Source organism: Trachypithecus francoisi, unplaced genomic scaffold (assembly GCF_009764315.1).
Source record: "Trachypithecus francoisi isolate TF-2019V2 unplaced genomic scaffold, Tfra_2.0 Contig01579, whole genome shotgun sequence".
NCBI lineage: Eukaryota > Metazoa > Chordata > Mammalia > Primates > Cercopithecidae > Trachypithecus > Trachypithecus francoisi.
The window spans coordinates 5,682,971-5,704,711 of record NW_022681442.1 but is presented as its reverse complement, the minus strand read 5'-3'; the positions used below and the strand labels follow the sequence as shown (position 1 = coordinate 5,704,711).

Here is a 21,741-nt window from a genome sequence, read left to right as displayed (position 1 = left end):
CACAGGGAAGTTGTACTGACGCTTAACTCATTAAGTGAGTGACCACATGTAACTCAAGAGTTAAAGCACATAAAACTTAGAACAGTGTCTGAGAACATGTCCCACCAATGAGCTGTGGCTGGAAGGTCCAGAGGGAACATCTTCAGTTCTTACCACTAGCCCATCTGAGCCTGGGGGGCCAGCTGCACTCTACTTTGACTCTCAAATTCCTGTGTGATCCTTTATTCCTCCCTTGCACAAACTTCTTCAGCAACTCTCCTGAGTCCAGGAGCTGGAGGGGAAGGCGTGTGAGAGCAGATGCGAAGAGGGAATGTAGGTCACACAACTGTGGCAAAACCCTGTGCAGCACATCTGTTGAGTGTGTTCTCCCACCCCACCCTTCTGCCCCTTCTGATCCCCAGGAGGGACACAAGGAGGCTGGCCACCCAGCCTGCTGGGGCATTACTCTGTCTGGAGCTGACAGGGCCGGGGGTGCGACTCACTCACTGTCCTGGGTGGCCCTATTTGCTCTCAGGGTGTGTGAGACTCTGGCTTCGACCCGGCTTCCCACATTGACTCTGGGAAGGCACCTAGAACATCTACAAACTCAAAGCTGAACTTCCCTGAGCACATCAGGAACAGCTGGATCTGTTAAAATGTGGGAATGAAGTTTGGCAACAGATTTCCAAGGCCTTTCTATAGGGCTCTGCATTTGCACATGAACCTCTTTTTTTTTTTCAGACAGAGTTTTGCTCTTGTTTTCCAGGCTGGAGTCCAGTGGCATGATCTCAGCTCACTGCAACTTCTGCCTCCCGATAGCTGGGATTCTAGGCACCCTCCACCACATCCGGCTAATTTTATATTTTTAGTAGAGATGGGGTTTCACCATGTTGGTCAGGCTGGTCTTAAACTCCTGATCCGCCCGCCTCAGCCTCCCAAAGTGCTGGGATTACAGGTGTGAGCCACCACGCCCAGCCATATGAACCTCTTCTAAGTAAATACTGACTTCCTAGCCCCTCAGATTCCTGGGAGATCAGACGGTCTGTTTAATGCTGCAGTTGTATCTTTGAAGGAAAGCCTTATGCCAGCTTCTGTTCACTCCCATCTAGCCATTGAGCCATAGAATGATTAACATAATTATTGTCCTTAACACAAACTGCAGTCCCATGGGAGGGTGAGCAGAAGTGACGTGTGACATCCCTGAGCTTCACTTTCTTGAGCTGGGTAATTACAGACCTTACCTTCTGTCCCACCAATATCTTCAGAACCAGGGTTTCTCCACAGTCCCTTTCAAACTGGTTTTTGCCTACTCAGCCCTCATGTTCTAAGGAATCTCCAGCCCAACTGCCAAAGCAAGCCCAGGCTCCCGACTCACGCAATGGTCGAGGACACTGCACCTGCTGCTTTGCTCATCTCCCGCCCGTGCACGAGCTCCCTGCCTTCCTAATCCCAAACAGAACCATCTTTAACCACACCCCGGCCCACTCCATCTGCAACAAGGCTTCGCCAGAACTGTTGATAGCCTCACATCCTCTTCAAAAGGTGGCTTCGGGTTGTGTGGGGATGAAAGGACACACGTGTGGTGTTTACTAGCATGTAGACATTTAGTGAACCTTTGTCCCTGATTCTGTCCCCCACCTCCTAAGGCTGTGAAAAGGATCCTATTTTCCCTGCCCTGCAACAGGGTGTTGTTCCTCCTCCAACAACATGTGCTTCCGAAGCCCACACATCCACATCCCTCCCGCTCTTGTCTGCCTACAGCTTGGGCTTCTCTTTCCTCACTTCCGGGCTTGTCTTGCTTCTCCAGCCTCTTCACCACGCATGAGGGCATTCCTGATCGCACGCCAGCTATGGGGGACCCCATTCCTGTAATCCAGCGGTTTCCAAACACGGGTGCACACTGGAGGCAGCTGGAGAGTGTCTCACACCCCCTGCTGCTTGGGCTTTATTCTAGAAACCAATTCAGGGGAATCTCTGGGGGGTGGGGCCTGAGCAATTTCATTTTAGAAGCACATCACGTGGTTCTAATGTACAGTCAGGTTCTTAGTTCATGGGCTAATCTATTTCACTTTGGTACTAAGGTGAAAAACGTGTATGAAACAGTGCTTGCCCAATTATTTTCCTTAATCTTCTGAGACAAGTGGTCACTTCATGGAACTACCACCATAATCCAGTTTTAGAACAGTTCTCAAAGAATTTCTTTATAATCACATCAAGATTTGGAGAACAATTATCACTGAATTCTAACCTCTCTTCTAGCGTGAATCTCATATGAGGTGGCTGATGAATTTCGTTAGTCTAGGTCTAAGTGCTTAGGCTCATCCATCCCTTTTAATTTTGTTCTGGTTCTGCCACTCACTAGCTATGTGAGCCTGAGAAATCATTTCACCTCGAGTCTGTTTCCTCATCAGAAAAATGGAACGATAGGAATGTCCACTCCTCAGGGTTGTTAGGAGGAATGGAGATCAGAGATGTGGAGCCCAAATGCCTTTCAGTCGGATCTTTCAAGGAGACAGAGGCATGTGGGCAGAGCCTTCTCACCACCAGTCCACATGCTACTAAGAGACAAGTCTGGGTTTCAGTCAACTCAGCCTAAATTCCAGGCTGAGTTGGGAATGAAGTTTGGGAACTCTGGGAATGAAGTGGGAAGGATATTTGGGAACAGATTTCCAAAGCCTTTCTACAGGGTACTGCATTTGCACATGAACCTCTTCTCAGTACATACTGACCTCTCCAGCCCCTCAGATTCCTGGGAGATCAGATGGTTTCATCATCTAATGATGCAGTTGCAACTTTGAGGGAAAGCAAGTCTCTCTATATTTGAACTACAATTGTCCATAGCTCACAAGCAGGAACTTCACGGTCCTTTTTATAGAATGAATAAACCTACTTCCTACAGAGCAAATTTTCCGATTCATAGCAGGTTTGTGGGTTATCACAGGTGGGCATACCTGTCTCCTCCCTGAACACAGCTTTGCACTTAAAATGGCACATAGTAACCATACACTCAGTAAGCATGGGCAGCCAGTGTGGTTTATTTTATTTCCTTCCTGCTGGGCACAGGAAGCTCTCACAGGGCTAGGGTTCAAGCTGGCTTCCATAGAGGGCGGTCACGTGCACGTGGGCCTGAGGCCAGCCCCAGGTCAGGTCCTGATCCCTGGTCCTCAGATGCTTCCACTCAGGCTTGAAGCAGGAGTCTGATGGCAGCAGCTCCTGAGAGCCCTTGCCAATGCTCAGCTCCACCCAGAGCCAGCCCAGCCCAGGGAGGCTGCATGGGGCAAGCGACAGGTGGCTGACTCAGCAGCAGCCATGGGGCTGGAGTGCCTTCCTGATGCCAGTGGCCAGGGCTTGTGGCGTGGGGCTCTCTGCAGTGCAGCTTACAGGCAGGCCCTGGGCGGCCAGCGCGTGAGCCGTAGTGGGGCCGATGGCTGCAAACTATAAAGACAGAAGAGAAAACAGGGCTTCAGCACACTAGCAGGGGATGGGGCAGCAGGCGGCTGGATGTGTGCAGGGGCCGTCAGCCAGCCTTTCGGTTGGATGTTACTGCTCATGTGACGCGTTTATATGAATGACAACACTGCCCGATTCGAGCCCAGCTTCTGAGCGCGCAAAATACCTCTGCATCCACGCTCTCATCACTGTCTCTCTGCTACCCTGAGCGACAGCACGCTGTTCCCAGGCTCAGGTGAGGGGCAGGGACATGAAGGCCCCAGGCTGGTGCTCACCATCGTGGCTGCGTCGGTGCAGTCCTTCCTCAGAAGCTCTAGCTGCAGACAGTTCTGCTTCGGGTGGTGGGGGCCCTGGGTCTGATCAAGGGGAGGAAGGTGTGGCAGGGGCAGTGACTGAATCCCCAGGAAAGCAGACTATCAAGGTCAGGGCTCTGTGGCCACAGGGTTGGGATTTAAATCCCAGCTCCACAGGACAATGACCTTGGCCCATGGCCCATCCTCTCTGGCTCCATCTCCTCATCCATAAAAAGAGAAGATAACAGGACTCTTCACTGGGCTGCTGTGGGGATTAAATGAGGTGACAGGTGTGAACCACTTGGCCTGGCCCAGATGACCGTCATGGGCTGCTGCCTACGTTGTCATAATCCTTCCAAATCAGCCAATCCGGGCCACTGGCCTCATCCACAGGACACCTCTCTCTGAACAAGCACCACAGGCTCGATGGTTCTGTGCAGAGCCTCACCTGGGATGGGGCACTGCTTCTGTCCCAGCTCTGCCCCTGCTAGCTGTTATTAGTACAAGTCCCTTAGCCTCTCTGTTCCTCACCTATAAAACGGGCACAGTTACCCTGGCCTCAGAGGGCTAGTGTGGTGGTTAAATGAGAGAAAGTCCTCATCCCCCACTCTCCTCTGCATTGAGACTGTGGACCCCGAAGCTGTTTGGGAGCAGGTGAGCATCCAACAGTGGCAGCCCCTGCCCAGCACTCCGCTTCATCCTCCCTCCCAGCAAGTGAGCAGCAGGCCAGGTGGTAGTGGAGTTAACAAGCCACCGGTACCTCTGCATAACTCGGATGCTGCAGGCCTGAGGCTCCTTCCTCCAGCTGAGTCAGAACGAGGGGAGGGAGGCCACTGCCCTGCAGAGGCCCCACTCCCACCCTGCCTACAGTACTGCCCTGCTAAGCACCCATTGCTTAGGAAACTCCCTGAGGAAAAAATAAAGTTGGACCCCTACCTCACACAACACACAAAAATCAATTCAAAACAGATCAAATACCTAAGTTCAGAGCTAAAACTATACAACTCCTAAAAGGAAACATAGGAATAAATCTTCAAAACACTGAATGAAACAACACTAAATTAATGGTTTCTTGGATACAACACCCAAAGCACAAGTAACAAAAGAAAAAAACCAATAAATTGAACTTTATCAAAATTGAAAACCTTCTGTGCTTCAAAAAAAAAAAAAAAACAAAAAAAAATCAAAAAAGTAAAAAGACAACTCACAGAATGGGAGAACATTTTTAGAAGTCATATGTCTGATAAAAAATCTGTATTCAGAGGCCACGCGCAGTGGCTCATACCTGTAATACAAACACTTTGGCAGACCAAGGCAGGCGGATCACCTGAGGTCAGGAGTTCAAGACCAGCCTGGCCAACATGGTGAAACTCCATCTCTACTAAAAATACAAAAATTAGCCAGGCGTGGTGGCGGGCAACTGTAATCCCAGCTACTCAGGAGGCTGAGGCAGGAGAATAGCTTGAACCCCGGAGGCGGAGGTTGCAGTGAGCCGAGACTGTGTCACTGCACTCCAGCCTGGGCAACAGAGAGAGACACCATCTCAAAAAAAGAGAAAAAAAATTGTATTCAGAATAAGGAATTCTGGCAATTCAACAATAAAAAGACAAATAACCTGGGTTAAAAGTAGGCAAAGGATTTGAATAGATATTTCTTTAAAGAAGATATAAAAATGACCAACACACACATAAAAAGATGCTCAACATCATTCGTCATTAGGGAAGTCTAAATCAAATATATGCCGAGTAACCGCTTCAGACCCACAAGGATGGCCATAATCAGAGACAGAAAAATAAGGACGTGGAGGATATGCAGAAATTGGAACCCTCATACGTTGCTAGTGACAGTGCTTTAAAATGGCATAACCACTTTGGAAAATAGCAGTAATACGACCAAATGTTAAACAAAGTTACCTTAGATCTAGTAAATCTACTCCTGGATATACACCCAAGAGAAATGAAAACTTATGTCCACACAGAAAATTGTATTTGAATGTTCAGCATTATTTAACAGCCTGAAAGTGGAAAACAACCGAAATGTCCATCAACTAGTGAATGGGTAAATAAAACGGTCCTCAGCATGTACCATTATTTGGCAGTAAAAAGGGATGAAGTACTGGTACCTGCTACAACACGGATGAACCTTGAAAACACTATGCTACTGAAAAGAGTCAGTTACAAAAGAACACATAGTGTATGATTCTATTAATACGAGATGTCCGGAATAGGTGAATCCATGGAGATGAAAAGCAGTTGAGTGGTTGCCAAGGAGTGGGAGGAATGAGGGAATGAGGGGTGGCTGCAAATGGGTATCGGGTTTCTCTTTGGGGTGATGATATGTCCTGGAACTAGACAGTGGTGATGGATGCAAAAATTTGTGACTATCATAAAAATCATGTTAAAGTTTACATATTGGGCTGGGCGTGGTGGCTCACACCTGTAATCCCTATATTTTGGGAAGCCAAGGTGGGAAGATTGCTTGAGGCCAGGAGTTTGAGATCAGCCTGGGCAACACAGTGAGACCCCATCTCTAAAAAAAATTTTTAAAAAAATTTTAAGTTTACATATTAAAATCATAAAAAGTAAATTTTATGGTTTGTGAATTACATCTCAATAAAGCTATTTAAAAATGTGAAAAAAAGCAACTCCCCGGGACTGGGAACCAACAAATGGCAAACATGACTGTAGTCCTAGAGCAGGGTTACCAATAGTTGGGTGAAACGGCAGCTTTTTCACAGGAGCCTTTCACTCCTCTGTGTCAGCGAAGGCTCACACGACGGTGCCCCACAGAGCAGTACAGTCTGCCCCAGGCTAGGCGAGGGGGCCCAGCATCAATGTTCTTTCTCCATCCCTGGAACAAACTGGACGCGAATGCACCAGCCTGGCTGTGGGGGCAGCAGCCACGTTCACAGCCTGGCTCTGCCACTGTGGTTAGCGACCACTAGGTGTGAAGATACCCACCTCACCATCTGCGAGGGCATTTTCCTGTACACAGGAAATTCAGTTGCTGCCATTAGTGTGGTGGTGGTGATTATGACTCTGCTTACCTACTGGTTTGGAGTGACATCTCTGTGGCATTTACAGACAAGTGCACAGTCTTTCCAAGTCAATGGTAAGTAGCAAGCTCAGGTCAGAAGTTGCCCCCTCACCCCCTTTGATCTTCTGTGGTGCACCTGCATGTTGTGCAGTGCTGTACAAACAGTGGGTCCTACAGGGACTCCTGAGGAGGGAGGCCACTAGCAAATCTGAGGCCGAGCTGAGACAGAAAAGCCTAACTACCAACTCACGGGCTAGGACTGTGTCCTCTGTGAACCTTGAAAGCACCTCACTATACAGCACCAAGTCCCAGTGATGAGGGACGACTCACACCCCACACATGGTGCCTTCATGGCCCCCAAGCAGTCCAGAGTCACTGTGAGCAAGGCCAGCTCTGTCACTTTCTCCTCCCCAGCAATGGCAGATTTAATGGCAGTTAACTACTGGCAGGCAGGGTAATCAATCACTGTAGGAAGAGGCGAGGGGGCTACTGAGAGCTCTCAGAGTGTCTGGAGGGCTGCAGAAACGGGCGTGACAGATGCAGGATAGGCACCCGCACTCAGGCCCCAGCTGCCATGGGTGTGGACAATGTGGGCAGCAGTCTATTCAGAAAGGCCTGAGTTCTTGGTTCAGATGCTGAGTATCCATTTGTGCTTTTAAACATGCTCGCTTTGAAAGAAGATAGAGTATAAATCTCGTTTTCTTCCTCTAGGCAAACACTAAGAAGCCTGGGGAAAACTGTGTTAGGCTTATACCACCAGGCATCTCACAGCATTGTGTGACGCGGGGGTGGGTGGGTGGGGCAGGCGGGACTCCTTCTACAGGTCCAGGAGAGAGGCAGCATGACACACAGGGACAAGAACCAGAGCAGGACCAGCACCGTTTTACCCCTCCTGACCTGCAATATGAAGTAAGCGCTCACTGTGGACCAGTTGCCATGCCAAGCACTTTATGAGTCCTATCTCTTTAATCTTCCTTTTTTTTTCCTTCTTTTTTTTTTTTGGGCAGGGGGGCGGGGGGTGGTGGAGATGGAGCTTCACTCTTGTTGCCCGGGCTGGAGTGCAGTGGCGCGATCTCGGCTCACTGCAACTTCAGTCTCCGGGGTTCAAGCAATTCTCCTGTCTCAGCCTCCCAAATAGCTGGGATTATAGGCGCATGCCACCATGCCCAGCTAATTTCTGTATTTTTAGTAGAGATAGGGTTTTCATCATATTGGTCAGGCTGGTCTGGAACTCCTGACCTCAGGTGATCCGCCTGCCTCGACCTTCCAAAGTGCTGGGATTCCAGGTGGGAGCCACCGCACCTGGCCTCTCTCTCCAATCTTTCTAACCACAAGATTCAGATATTGTTTTTCTTCCTCAGTGGCCCGTGTGAGTCCTGGGCCTTCCAGTGACTCAACACACAACTTTGGCAAGTTGTTTAACCTCTCTGGGCCTCAGTGTCCTCACCTGTAATGAGGACCACTGACCTCTTTTTCTGGATACCCACCACTGGACTGGTGTGGGAATTATATCAGTTACTGCCCAAAAGTCCATCAACTGCTCAGCAGCTCCTGAGACCATGGCAAGGCATCACCATGGCTGACAATGTGGAATCAGTCTTCCCAGGTTCAAACTGCAGCTCTTCCTTCTCAGCAGCATGACCTACAGGCAGGCCATCTGATGTCTCTGAGTCCCACGCTCCATCTTGAAAACTGGGAAAGCAGTGCATACTCCCCACATGAGATGCACCTGTGAGAAGGCAGGTGAAGCCTTTTGCTCTTCCTGACTGCAGTGAGTGGCAGTTTCTGCCTTTGGGTTCTGGGTCACATCCTGCACCCTCTACTCAGTCCCTCTGGAGCCAGTTCAAGGGTATTTCTATTACAGACACAAGAGTTGTGGTTATTCGTAGACTCATAATACAGTCCCTAGTAAGTGTGAATGTAAACCCTTTAAAAGACATGAAAAAGGTGCCTGCTTTTAGAATAGATAATAACGGCAAACATAAGATGGGGGAAAGGAAGGAAAGGATGCTAACACCTGTACCAAGCCCTGAGCTAATTAAGGACTTTACTCAAATTCCCTCATGTAATTCTGAGACTCATCCTAAGCAGGGAAGATCATACACATGTCTATGAAAGCCACAGAGAGACAATTATCCCCATGCTGCAGGTGAGGAAATGGACTGGGAGAAGGTGAGCAGTCTGTGCAACAGCCCAGCAGGAGGTAGAGCTGCCCTTCCAATTCTAAAGCACCTGCTAGGCCAGGGGTGTCTCATTTGACATTGAAGCCCTAGGATAATTCGTAAAGATTAAACAAACAAACAAACAAACAAAAAAACCAAAAAAACTAATCTGAAAAAAGACCAAAAGCCCATTGAATAACTTACCTTAATTTGATCGATATTGTCACCAGATAACTCCTGAATATGCTTGAGACTGTATGTGAGGCCAGAGGGACTGAAAAATGTGATGCTGGCTGGAACCCCCTGTGGGGAAGAGAAAACAAGATCAGTCCTTGCCATAAGACTGAGGAGAGACAACATTCCTCCAGCTTTGTCAGCATCGAGCCCTCAAGCCAGAGGCCGCCCAGGCGGTTTTTAGTACAGGCGTGGTTCCTGGTTGATGCTGACATCCTCTGCTCCAGTGAGCAGGATTCTGGTAGGGAACTGTTGGAAAGAGCAGGCTGCCATCAGAAAGGTGGTACTGCTCCTTGGTCGCTCTGCTGGCCCCCAGGTCTGTGTCTGCCTGGCCAGAGGACATGGGCATCATGGAGCTCATATGCCCAGCAGCCTAGACAATGCCTCTAGCTCCTGTGGTCATATGGCACTGATCACATGAAGCAGTGGCGTGAGGCAGTGCTGGCTCCGTCAATGCTCCCTCCCTCGGGAAGTAGAGCAGGCAGACGAGCCTGCCTGGCCTTTCTGCGTTTGGTTTGTTCTATCAGGGCCTCCCAATACCAGGCAAGACATTCAGAAGCCTGCCCTGGGAGAGGAAAGGGAGGTGTTTTACTGCGTATAAATGCTGAAGACATCAAGGAACTCAAGCAAGAGCTATTCATTCTCCTGCCTGAGTCCTCCAACAGTCCCCATGGACTCCCAAATTCAATCCAGACTCCTTGGTGGCCACTGTCAGCTCTTCCCACTATGGGCCCAGCCTCCCTTTTCAGCCTCTGCCCCTCCAGCTCCACCAGCGCCCCCATATGATGAAAAACAATGATAACATCAAGCCCACTATTTACCTCAGGCTTGTATGTATCTTCGATGCTGTACAAAAAGCTTTGTGTAAATTATCTCCTTTAACCCCTATAAAAACTTACCACTTCCTCAAAGTCACCACATTAACCTCTCCAATCAGGGAGGTTTCATAGACCACCTACCACAAGCACCTCTTATTGAAATCACTGATTTCAAACCAGCTTGCAATAGACATTTCATGGAACAACCACAAAATTGTTTCCATTCCTAATTCTAGAATCCCAGACTAACTATGTGACAGGAAAAGGCATGCAGGTGACAGCTGGGGACAGTGAAAACACATGTAGAACCAGTATTTGTGAGCTTATGCCCCTCACCATGTACCTGCTGTGAATAGTAGCTGTTCAGGTTCCCTTGGATTCCTGGGTGTGGAATTGTCTGATACACAGTTACGCTTTCCATGGCAATCCCTGGGCACAATCAAAAGCAGGAAACACTTTACCATACTGGGCACACAATGGGGCCTCCGCCACTTCACAGCATAGCACCACTCTCCTGGAACCAGCTGTCTGGAGAGGCCAGACTCAGCAGAGAGGCCTTGAACAGCCCTCTGCAGCCTGCTGAATGCTGTGGAGTGGTCCTGTGGAAGACGGGGCTGAGACGGCAGAAAAAGAACAAAGGCCCAGAAACCAAAGCCTTCATTTGTATCCAGGATGCCTTTTGTTCCCAGGCTTATGTAGGTTTGTTCACACAAGGCTGTCCCTGGTCACTCCATGGATCCCACGCAGACAGGTTGCATGACACCACGAAGTCGGGGAAGGCTGGCCCTTGGGAGAGGCCTGGAGTCCAGATCCCCGGCTGCACTCCAGCTGTGCCTCTACATGGTCATGCGCCCCCTCTCTGGGCCTCAGTGTGTCCACTTGGACATGAACTGATTAAGCGGTGGACTTTCCCACATTCCTCCCTGTGCCATTCAGTGACTCTGAACATTCCCAGGGGTTTTCAGGGCTGGTGATGAGGCACCAGGCACTGAAGGGACTCGTGCAATTTCAATCAGATATTGACTTATGAGGGGCAGCCAGATGGTAGGTGAAAGGTAGTGAAAACGCGGGCTTCTGAAAACACAATGTAAAACTCTCTCAGAAGAAATTATGATAATTTCAGCATAAAACAGCAACCTATCGCCATTTCATATCCCCGAAAACTAAAGAAATAAACTGAAGTATCAAACCTCTGATTTGTACATTACTTCTTTAAGGGTAACTGAGACCAAGCTTTCTCTTATTTTATACTGGTATTTTCCTGTTCCCGAAAAGCTAATGATTTTGCTGATCTTATTACCTGGTAGCTTTAGAAGACAGATGATATGGGTAGAAGGGATACGATCTGGCCAGGCGTGGTAGCTCATGCCTGTAATCCCAGCACTTTGGGAGGCCGAGGCGGGCGGATCACGAAGTCAGGAGATCGAGACCATCTTGGCTAACACGGTGAAACCCCGTCTCTACTAAAAATACAAAAAACTAGCCGGGCGCGGTGGCGGGTGCCTGTAGTCCTAGCTACTCAGGAGGCTGAGGCAGGAGAATGGCGTGAACCCAGGAGGCAGGGCTTGCAGTGAGCCAAGATCGCGCCACTGCACTCCAGCCTGGGCAATAGAGCAAGACTCCGTCTCAAAAAAAAAAAAAAAAAAAAAAAAGAAGGGATACGATCTAGCTCCATTTTAATATGGGAGGAAAGTTACAAGGTCTAAGGTCATCCTAGGTTACACTGCTCATGTGGACTGTTAGAGCTTCAAAACCCTGGGAGAGACAGTAACAGTCATAGTTCCATGAAGAGCTTGCCTTTGGAGAACAAGGCGTCATGCTACAAGACCTCTGAACACCTCTGTGAGGTGGGTGCTATGGTTATGCACAGATAACCATATTTTACAGATAAGGATAATGATGCACAGAGAAATTACATCACTTACCTTCATTCACATAGCTAATAAACAGCAAGAGGGAGAATTCAAATCTGTTTTTGTCTCATCCTAAAGCTGATACTCCAAACCACTGATACACCTTGCTCCCAGACCAACTATGTGACAGCAAAAGGTGCGTAGGTGACAGCTAAGATGTCTGAGTCAAGGATGGCGGCATGCTTCAGAGGCAAGAACTGGTTTCTAGATGCTGACAGTCTTGGGAGCCACAGCAGGTGGAGCTGGAGGGGCAGGTGGGGCTTGTGTGGCTTGACTGGAGGGCGCTGCATGCTATTACAAGATCGGCTACATTTGTAACTTCCTTCTACATGTGGAACCAATTCTGTGGTTTGTTACCTCAGTTATCTGCCCAGGGGCCACCTCCACACCTCGATCTCCTGTCCTCTTGGTGAAGGACTGGAGATACACTGTGTGCTCCTAGCTGGAGCCAAACAAGCTGAGAAGAGCGGATCCAAAGAAAGGAAAGTGCAGACTGCATGTCCACACTTCCCATGAGGATGGTCCCTGCGTCTCTTGGCCTGGCTTATCCAACCCAGCCCGGCTCCCTTGTGTGCTCTCTGCAGGGCCACCCAACACTTCTATCGCTGCAAAGGCTACTGGTGGATCCCAAAGTGGTGAGGGATGTTGTCAGAGCATTCTACTCACCTTTGTCCTTGAGCGCTTTTGGCAGGATTTCTCTTTTGAGGTTTCCACAGGGAAATAGAAGAGGCAGTGCTGAGGACTCCCCTGTGAATAAATAACCAGGTTTTATGAAAACTCAGGACCAGTGCCTGTGCACAGGGGAATGGGGAGGGGCAGCTTTGGGGAGGGGGAAGCAGTCCCGGGCTCCAGGCCTGGCTGTGCTTCTAGGACTCAGTTTCAGCATCTGTAACAGGAGGAGCACCTGCTACCTTGCTGAACTTGAAGGGTTGCTTGTTATATGAAGATCATAAGAGGTAATGTGTGCTGAGGTGCTCAGAAAATGAACATTCACACAAACAATGAACATAGCCACATTTTTTTAACTTCCTCTGATCCTGAAGTGACTCCCTAGCCTGCACTCACTATTTCGAAGGCAGGCTTTCCACCTTAACAAGGACAAGCTAACTCCCCACTCTGCTTCTAGCTACACCAACAGCCACTAGGCCAAGTGCCAAAAGGCAAATATGCACAGGCCTTAGAGAAGCCTGCTAAGAACAGCCCGCCTCTCCTTTCACCACTACCTCTGCTCCCAGCATCTCCACTCTGGGAAGACTTAAGGGCATTTTCAGCCCTTAACTCTTTGCAGAATAGTGAGGACAACATAGGATTTGAACACCAATTTGCAACAATACTGTCCAAAAAAAACTGATGAGTTGTCAAATGCTAGAATCTTCCCCAAATGTGAAAACAAAGCATTTTAGTAGAACGAGCCATTTCCCCCCACATCTGTCCATAAGATATAAGAAATTCTAATGGGTGTTGTTCATACACATTGCATATTTTCTCACACCCTTATGATCTCTCTGATCACATCTTCTCTGGTGACTGCAATGAGAGGAAGGAGCAAAACAACCTCTTTCCATCCAGTACCATCTCGAGCAAGCAGCAGCCAAACAACAGGAATAACTGCAGGCCACTTAATTTCAAGTTATAAAGGCTACATATTGGTGAATGTTTTCTTTATTTAAACTGCTCTGTAAATATCAGTACCAACCTGGGAGATTGTTAAATATAGTTAATAGATGCCTGCTGATTTCTCTCTTCCAGTGTGAGGAAATGTTTTCATGCTCTGTACAGTCATCCCTAGAGACATATTTTCAAAGCCATGTTCTGGTACAATTTTCTTCCCTGTGTCTGTGTGTCTACGTGTGTGTTGGAGAGTGCTGGGTGGAAGATGTTAGGGGCCAAAGCTCTTCCTGGGGATCCAGTAAGAAAACTACAGTCTAGTTTTTCAGCAAGCCCAGCCCCACAGGCGTGCAAAGGACCTTGGAAAGATTCAGGAATCTCCCCTTGGCAGCACCTCTTGTGAGGGTCCAGTGGAGTCCTGGGCTGCTCATTCTTATCTCTGACTCACAAGGCTGGGCTGAAGGGGTATGGGGCTCCCTGAGGGCGGCTGCTTGTCTCTATCTCTCCACCACCTGTGCCTCGCAGGGAGCTTGGCTCTGCAGGCACACAGGGCCCACAAATGTTCAACCGGCTCAGCTGACTTCACTGAAAAGGCACCACCCTGTCAGCAGAAAGGAGAAAAACTTAAAAATGTCCTAGCTGAGTCCTCCTTTGCTGGTGAGGGCAGATCTGCTACAACTACATTTCCTGAAAACTAACCCACTTCAAAAAGCCAAAGACAAAGGAGTCATGCCCTTTTGGAATATGCTTAATGCCTGTGGATTTATCTTCAGCCCCAACGGGCCGATGGGATGGTTAAGGCTGACACAAAAATAGTGAATCGTGGAGCTCAGAGGCTCTGCTCTCCATTCATTTAACAGGAAGGAGGCCTGGAATTCTGGGCTGTCAGGGCTGATGATGAGTAACAACCCTGAAAATCCTAACAGAGTATTATTATCACGCAGCTCAGGAGGGGGCTTGATAAAGTCACTGCAGGTAATTAAGAAAATGATTATACAGGCCGGGCGCGGTGGCTCAAGCCTGTAATCCCAGCACTTTGGGAGGCCGAGACGGGTGGATCACGAGGTCAGGAGATCGAGACCATCCTGGCTAACACGGTGAAACCCCGTCTCTACTAAAAATACAAAAACTAGCTGGGCGAGGTGGCGGGCGCCTGTAGTCCCAGCTACTCGGGAGGCTGAGGCAGGAGAATGGCGTAAACCCGGGAGGCGGAGCTTGCAGTGAGCTGAGATCCGGCCACTGCACTCCAGTCCGGGAGACAGAGCGAGACTCCGCCTCAAAAAAAAAAAAAAAAAAAAAAGAAAATGATTATACAAGCAGGAGGCAGACAAATGCCTAGGTAGGTAGGGAAGGGTCCCCGGTGAGACCTCACCTTCAAGCCTAAAACAGCCTGAAGGCTGAAAGACCAGATTGCTGGTCCCGGATGAAACCAGTGACCCAGGGGCAGAACGTCTGCCCGTTTGTCTGCCCTTTCCCAGTTGATTATTTCTGAATAATGCCCTTTAACCAATCAAATGTTGCCTTTTCCAATACTACCTATGGCTTGCCTGGGCATCTTTGTGTGCGCACTGGGGGAACGGGGCAGCACCACCAGGAATTCGCGCCTTACAGAGGGGAGGAGCCTGGCCTCATCAGCTCATGTGTGGTACCCCTGGTATTCAATAATGAGGGAGAAACCTGCTTGGAGAATCCCTCTCTTTGTTGAGAGGCTTTCTTTCTTTTTTCTTTCTTTTTTTTTTTTTTGAGACGAAGTCTCACTCTTTCACCCAGGCTGGAGTGCAGTGGCGCAGTCTCGGCTCACTGCAACCACTGCCTCCTGGACTCATGCAATTCTCCTGCCTCAGCCTCCTGAGTAGCTGGGATTACAGACGTGGCCACCAAGCCCAGGTAATTTTTGTATTTTTAGTAGAGATGGGGTTTTGCCATGTTGGCCAGAATTCCTGACCTGGTCTCAAACTCCTGACCTCAGGTGATCCACCTGCCTCGGCCTCCCAAAGTGCTGGGATTACAGGTGTGAGACACTGCGCCCGGCTGAGAGCTTTCCTTTCACTTAATAAATTCTGCCCTTCTCACCCTTCAATGTGTCCACATGCCTAATTTTTCCTGATCATGAGACAAGAACCCAGATTTAGCTGAATTAAGGAGCAAAAAGTCCTGCATCAATGAGACTGACTTTTTAAAATGTCGTCTTACTGAAGGACATGCACATATCTGCAAAACAGTAACAACTTCCAGGTGTACAATGACTTCCCCCTCTCGGGCACTGCCATGAGAATCAGTTCAAGCAGACAGTGGGCACCTGAGTGCAGATAGTAAGGATGAGGAGGCTGATCGGAGGAATGGAAGAAAAGTCCGGCAAGTCTGCCAGGCTGCAGAAACTTTCCCAGTTCAGAAGGACATTTCAAATAAACTGTAGTGCAATCTTTCTGCCCACACGGTTTCTCTCTTTTCAGAAGTTGTACTGTATTCTACCTTTTACCATTTAGCGTGTAATTACTTTCCCATTAGAGGAGATATCTGGGAAAGAAGGAGAATCTATCAGAACAATAAGTTATCAGATTAAATGGATTAACAGCTTTAAGCACTTACAATAGTGCCTGCCACAAAGTAGTAAGTGTTAACTAAAATAAACCGGCATAGCTATGAATCGGCCTGTTTACTACGAGCATTGGAGGTAGATTTTTAGCTTTTAAAATCAGGCTTCAAAGTTTACCGAGAAAGAAAAACCTTTAATGCCTTGGTAAAGCCAAGGTGAAGGTCCTTATTAGCAGTCAACATAGATTTTTATTTGGATATTCTAACTGCAAATGGAAGATTTATTAGGACCCATAGATATGCTGGTAATAAATTAGAGGAAATAGCAGAAGCTTTGCAAGGAATGCAGACCAGTATTCTCCCAGATAAGGTCAGAATATGTTAATGTCTACCCAACCAAGCCTTGAGTCAGTTAATTGAAACACCAATGTGATCACTCAAAAGTGACATTGATCTCTTCTGCCTTGTGTTTGCAAAGCAGGAACACCAGCCTGATGGTTCTGGGTCTTCTAATGAACAATGACTCAGAGGTTCACTTCTGTCTCCTTCCAGAACAAACTGTGGGTACAGCTCAATCTCTTCACTGAAAACAGGCAGGAGCCACCTATTCTATCAAAGAGCTATTATTCTTTTTAGATCTTAATCCCACAAGCAATGTCAAGATCTACCATTTACATTTATTTCTACATTTTTAAAAGAAGGGCTTTGATACCATTTAATGCTGTGATGGTGACTCTCTAGAAACAACATTAGAAACAAAAAGCCTGGAGTCAGACAGGACCCATCTGCATCCTGTACCAGGAGCCCCTGGAGTGAACCTTTCACACTGGTGTGTGGCTCCATGACCTGAGAAGCGATCCCATGGTACAGGAGCCATGTAGCACGGGGCCCAACCAGTGCTCTCTGATGAGGAAAGCTGGAACAACTGTCTGTGGCTTTCCTGCAGCTATTTCAACACCTGGCTGCATAAGAGAGTCACTGCTTGTCTAGGCTGCTGTTAAAGAGAATGACCGCCAGCAATCCACAGTCTGGAACATTCCACAGAAAGCAACACGTTGGCCATCAGGCCTTTTCCTTTCAGCTGCTTGGCCTCAGATGCTCTTTGAATTGGCCTCCAGAGGGCTTCTCTACACTGGTGTATGGAGAGGCCTCTCCCAGGAACATCATGTGGCACAAGTGGCCAGAGAAGGACAGGGCCAACCGTCTTTACTAGCAGCAAATGGTGAATACTTTCTACCACGGATTACAGTCTCCTGAACTGTATGTTTTTAGCTTGAAAATGTCTCACAGTGCTGGCTCATGAAATGTTCTAGAGAAAGCCTCGCAGTATCTCTTTATGTACAGCCCAGGTAGGGAGGGTAGGTCTGAGATGGCACGAACTCCCAGCGGTGCAGACTGAGGCATCTGTGTGAGGCCCTGTGCGTTCCTGGAGATGAACTGAGGCAGGTGGTCCCAGCAGCCCCTTTCCCTTGGGGCTCAGGCTGGCCTCACCCTCATCACCTTTAGGAGCTTTTTTTTAATAACACAAATACTTCATTTTGCCAGAAACACTATCATCTATCACTGTTTCAGAAGCCATAAAAAGACCTATTTAAGGTGTACTCTCTCCCTGTACCACTCATCCTGATAGCGCCACCCCAGGGCCAACCTTAGAGGAAACTCTCAGCTGTCAGCAGTTCATCTGACCCTGGCCTCGCAGCTCAGCAGACACCCAGGGAGTTTTAGAAAGGTGTCAGAAAACTCCAGCCTGGGGTCAAAGCCAAGCGCACTGTGTGTGTATTTCCTCTGGCTGCTCTCATGCGTCTATTGCAGAGATTAGTAGTTCTGATAGACCATTTGCCTGCAAAGCCTAAAATATCCTTAACCAATGAAGTTTGCCAGCTCATGATCTCCAGGAAAGCCTGGATTTCCTCCTCTTCAGCAATCTAAGACGAGATGATTCTACTGCGTGCTCTCATGGGGGTGTATGATCTTATACCTACAGCTGGGAGGAGTCAAATGACAAGGGTGTAAGAGCTTGTGGTTGTACTGGACATGCAGGGAAGAGAGGGGAAGAGAGATGCACCTTAGAGGTGGGGCTGCGCTACAAGTAGATGTTCAGCCTTCCCATCTCTCTTGCTCTGAGAATTTTTGCCTGTCTATCTTCTGAAGCCTAAAATTCCATAATTACTTTAAGACTAAGTCCCCATTTAAATGCGAACACCCCTAGAACAAGTGCCATTTGAAGTCCAAGTCCAAAGGCAGCCCAATGATGAGTCAGCTCTTTACCTGGGAGCAAGATGGGGCAGGGAATTCAGAGATGGAAGTAGCTCCTGAGAAGGGAAAGGACAGTCCTCTGGAAGGGGAGAGCACCCACTCACACCTCCTGCCTCTGCTCTCTTTGGAATCCCTCAAGTGATCTCTCCTCTGGTTTTATCTCCCAGATGTTTTATTTTGTGTTATGTTCTAGTCAAGTTCTTTGGTATGGAGGTAGAAGGAAGTGGGCTAAACCTCACACAAGTCTAGACATACACAAATACAAATAGGCTATGGCCCCAGAGTGGGTTACACGCTGCTCACCAATCAATCTCACCACCAAGTATGCACTGAGAAAATATTATTTTCCCTAGGTAGTGGTTGTGAGGACAACAAAAAATAAATGGGCTTCATTTGGAGTGATCTTTTTCTACTTACTGGAACAAATATATTCTGCAAGCTTTTCTGCATTTCCACAGGTTTCTCCTTCTGTATCCAGGCCAATTTTACTCACTGGAAAACAACAAAGAAATGTATTTCTTAACATGGTTATTGAAGTCCTTTTGTTCCAGCGTTATTTTTTAACATGCAAATACACAGGTATACAGTTTACAAATCACATAGAGGATGTCTTTTCTTGAAAGCCACTGAGGGAAGATCGCAAGTCTCTGTTCAGACGAGAAAGCATCAGGTCCTGGTACCTGCACCCCAGTTGTGTAGGTCAGGTAAGGGAAAGGACAGCCTTAACTACCTCCCCTGCGCCGCACATAGCTCATCTACAAGACGGGGAGACACCAACCATATGGAACTGTTCTAAGGATCGTGTCAGATAATAAGAGCAAACTGCTTGCCATCTAGGAGGAGCTCAACAAAGGCTGTTTTCTCTTCAGTCAGGAAGGAGATGATGGGCATTTGGTACTTTTTGCAGGAATCGGCATTACAGAGCCTTCATTTTGTTGGGAGGATGTGGCCAGACCACATCCAGAAAGGCGTCATGGCTTGACATGGCCAAACTAAAATGGAAGGAAGGGGAGGAAAGGTTTCATAATAATCTGCTAACAGGGACCCACAGCACTACAAATACAAGTCGTTGAGGATGAGGGGCTATACCAGCACTTCTGTGAGACCCTATTCATGAACCAAGTAAGAAGCTAACAGACGCAGGCTCCCCCTGCCCTTTTCCAGAGAGCAAACACTTGGCCACTCCACAAAGCGTGCTGATGAAGGGAGGCCCCAGGGGCTGGCTCAGTCAACACTGCTACCTGCTCAAAGGAATGCCAAATGCCTCTGAGGAAGGAAGTGCTGTGGGCTTTCCACTTAGGAGTCACACAACAGGCTGGTTAGTAACAAATGGTACCTTTACTAAAAACACCAGCAGCTTTTAACTTATGGATCATTAAAAACATGCTGAATCAAAGAAAAATAAAGCCATAAACTCAGTTCAGGAACTAAGCCCTTGCTTATGCTACAGTGGCAACCCAGGCTGGACCTCCTCTCTGAGTTGAGAAGAGCTAAATGCATCAAAAACAAAAGCAAACAAAAAAACCTGTAAAAACCCCACAGGAACTGAACTGAGACATAAGAACTTGGCTGGGCTCGGTGGCTCAAGCCTGTAATCCCAGCACTTTGGGAGGCCAAGACGGGTGGATCACGAGGTCAGGAGATCCAGACCATCCTGGCTAACATGGTGAAACCCTGTCTCTACTAAAAAATACAAAAAACTAGCCGGGCGAGGTGGCAGGCGCCTGTAATCCCAGCTACTCGGGAGGCTGAGGCAGGAGAATGATGTAAACCCGGGAGGCGGAGCTTGCAGTGAGCTGAGATCAGGCCACTGCACTCCAGCCCGGGCGACAGAGCAAGACTCCATCTCAAAAAAAAAAAAAAAAAAAAAAAAAAAGAACTTAGCAGTGATGCTGGTAATCAATATTGACATAAATATGCATTTTTCCCAAGTAATGAAACAATAATAACCATAACCAGAACATTAACTCTCATATATAGCTTTGCTGATCACCTTGCTCATTTGATCCTTACACCACAACCCTGTGAGCAAAACAATTACTACTCTACTTGAGAGAGAAGGAAGCTATTAAGCAGTGGCCAGCTCTATTTGTGAGGGCAGACACTGGGGCCACCTGGTCCACCCCACAGTCCACAGAAGGCTCTCAAGAAATGTTTGGGGAATGCATATTTGGTCTAAGGTCTCAGTCCCCGCATGTGGCAAGACTGACTCTGCTTCAAGTCAGTACAACATTTCAATCAACACTCTGGCTGGGCAAGCCCATCTCAAGGGCCCTGCCCAAGTAAAAGCTGACAGTGAAACTTCAAATTGTCTCCAATTGTGTTAAATAAACCTGCCAGAGAGTATTTTTGACATTTGAGAGGTTAAGACACTGACTGCCACAGTTTAAGGGACTATAAGAATGTACTACCAAGTTTGGCTAATTTTTGTTACTTTTGGTAGAGAAGAGATCTCACCATGTTGCCCAGGCTGGTACAAAGAGTCTTTTCGTGTTAAGAATTCCAAGTTGTTAATTACTAAACTATCTTCTGTGACATCACTGGTCTGGGTTTACAAGGTCAAGCAACAGTGGCTACTAAATGGCGCCCAGGCCCAACCTTGCAATCAGAAGGGAAAGTTGGGGCACCTGACCTTTGGGCAGCCAGATAGAAGGCTTTCCTATGATCTGGCTGGCTGAGTTGCAAGGTATCAACCCACAAGCTAGACATCTTTGCTTCTTCAATACAAATTAAAATTATTAAAATATGCACATATTATCGAACCAAATAATGTTCTCAGATTTTATGTAGACCAAGTAGAGTAAGTCTTCACTTAATGTCAACTATACATCCTTGGAAATTGCCACTGTAAGTGAAACAACACACAGCAGGTCCTTGAATAACATCATTTCATTCAACATGTTTTCATTACAACATTGGTGAGGAAAAAAATTTGTTTATTACACCTCATTTCACTTGAAGTGGCAGTTTCCAAGAACCTATCAACAATGTTAAGTGAGGACTTACTGTATAACGTTACATAGCATGTACTTTTGAAAAAAATTTACTTTTAAATAAATAGAGACAGGGTTTCACTATGTTGCCCAGGCTGATCTTGAACTCCTAAGTTCAAGTGACCTGCCCGCCACAGCCTCCCAAGTGTTAGGATTACAGGCATGAGCTACCACACCCAGCCAGCATGTACTATTTGCCATCTATTATTAATCATTAATTCCTGTAAAATTAGGTCAGGTTGCAACATTTATAAAGAAATACTGGCATCTTCTCTCACTGGACTTCCACACCAAAATTCCTTGCTATTCACTGGAACCTTGTTTTCATTTCTACTTCAAGAAAAATGTCTACCTTATCTTCTCTTTGCTTCAAATGTCCAACTTCCCTAACCTGATCCCCAGGCTCTAGGGAGCCAGGGGCAGCTCTTGACCAGAGGGCTTGTGGGCAGTGTAAAGTGGCTCCT

General features: G+C 47.6%; 1 protein-coding gene across 11 annotated transcripts in view; it reads right to left on the bottom strand.

Annotated features, from left to right (window-relative positions):
* The window catches only part of UROS (uroporphyrinogen III synthase), a 39,517-nt gene that overhangs the window by 585 nt on the left and 17,191 nt on the right, over positions 1-21,741 (bottom strand). For 5 of the 11 annotated variants that reach the window (XM_033179404.1, XM_033179414.1, XM_033179433.1 and 2 more), the window contains 5 exons: positions 18,702-18,776; positions 12,552-12,632; positions 10,316-10,401; positions 9,125-9,223; positions 2,991-3,414 (listed from right to left, as the gene is read on the bottom strand). In XM_033179404.1, the coding sequence (XP_033035295.1) occupies positions 3,277-3,414; positions 9,125-9,223; positions 10,316-10,401; positions 12,552-12,632; positions 18,702-18,776 (479 nt within the window). In that variant the 3' untranslated portion in view covers positions 2,991-3,276. Of the gene's footprint in view, positions 1-2,990; positions 3,415-3,704; positions 3,786-8,245; positions 8,614-9,124; positions 9,224-10,315; positions 10,402-12,551; positions 12,633-18,701; positions 18,777-21,741 lie in introns of those variants that run through there. The other 6 variants (XM_033179484.1, XR_004429809.1, XR_004429811.1 and 3 more) reach the window with 6 other exon arrangements.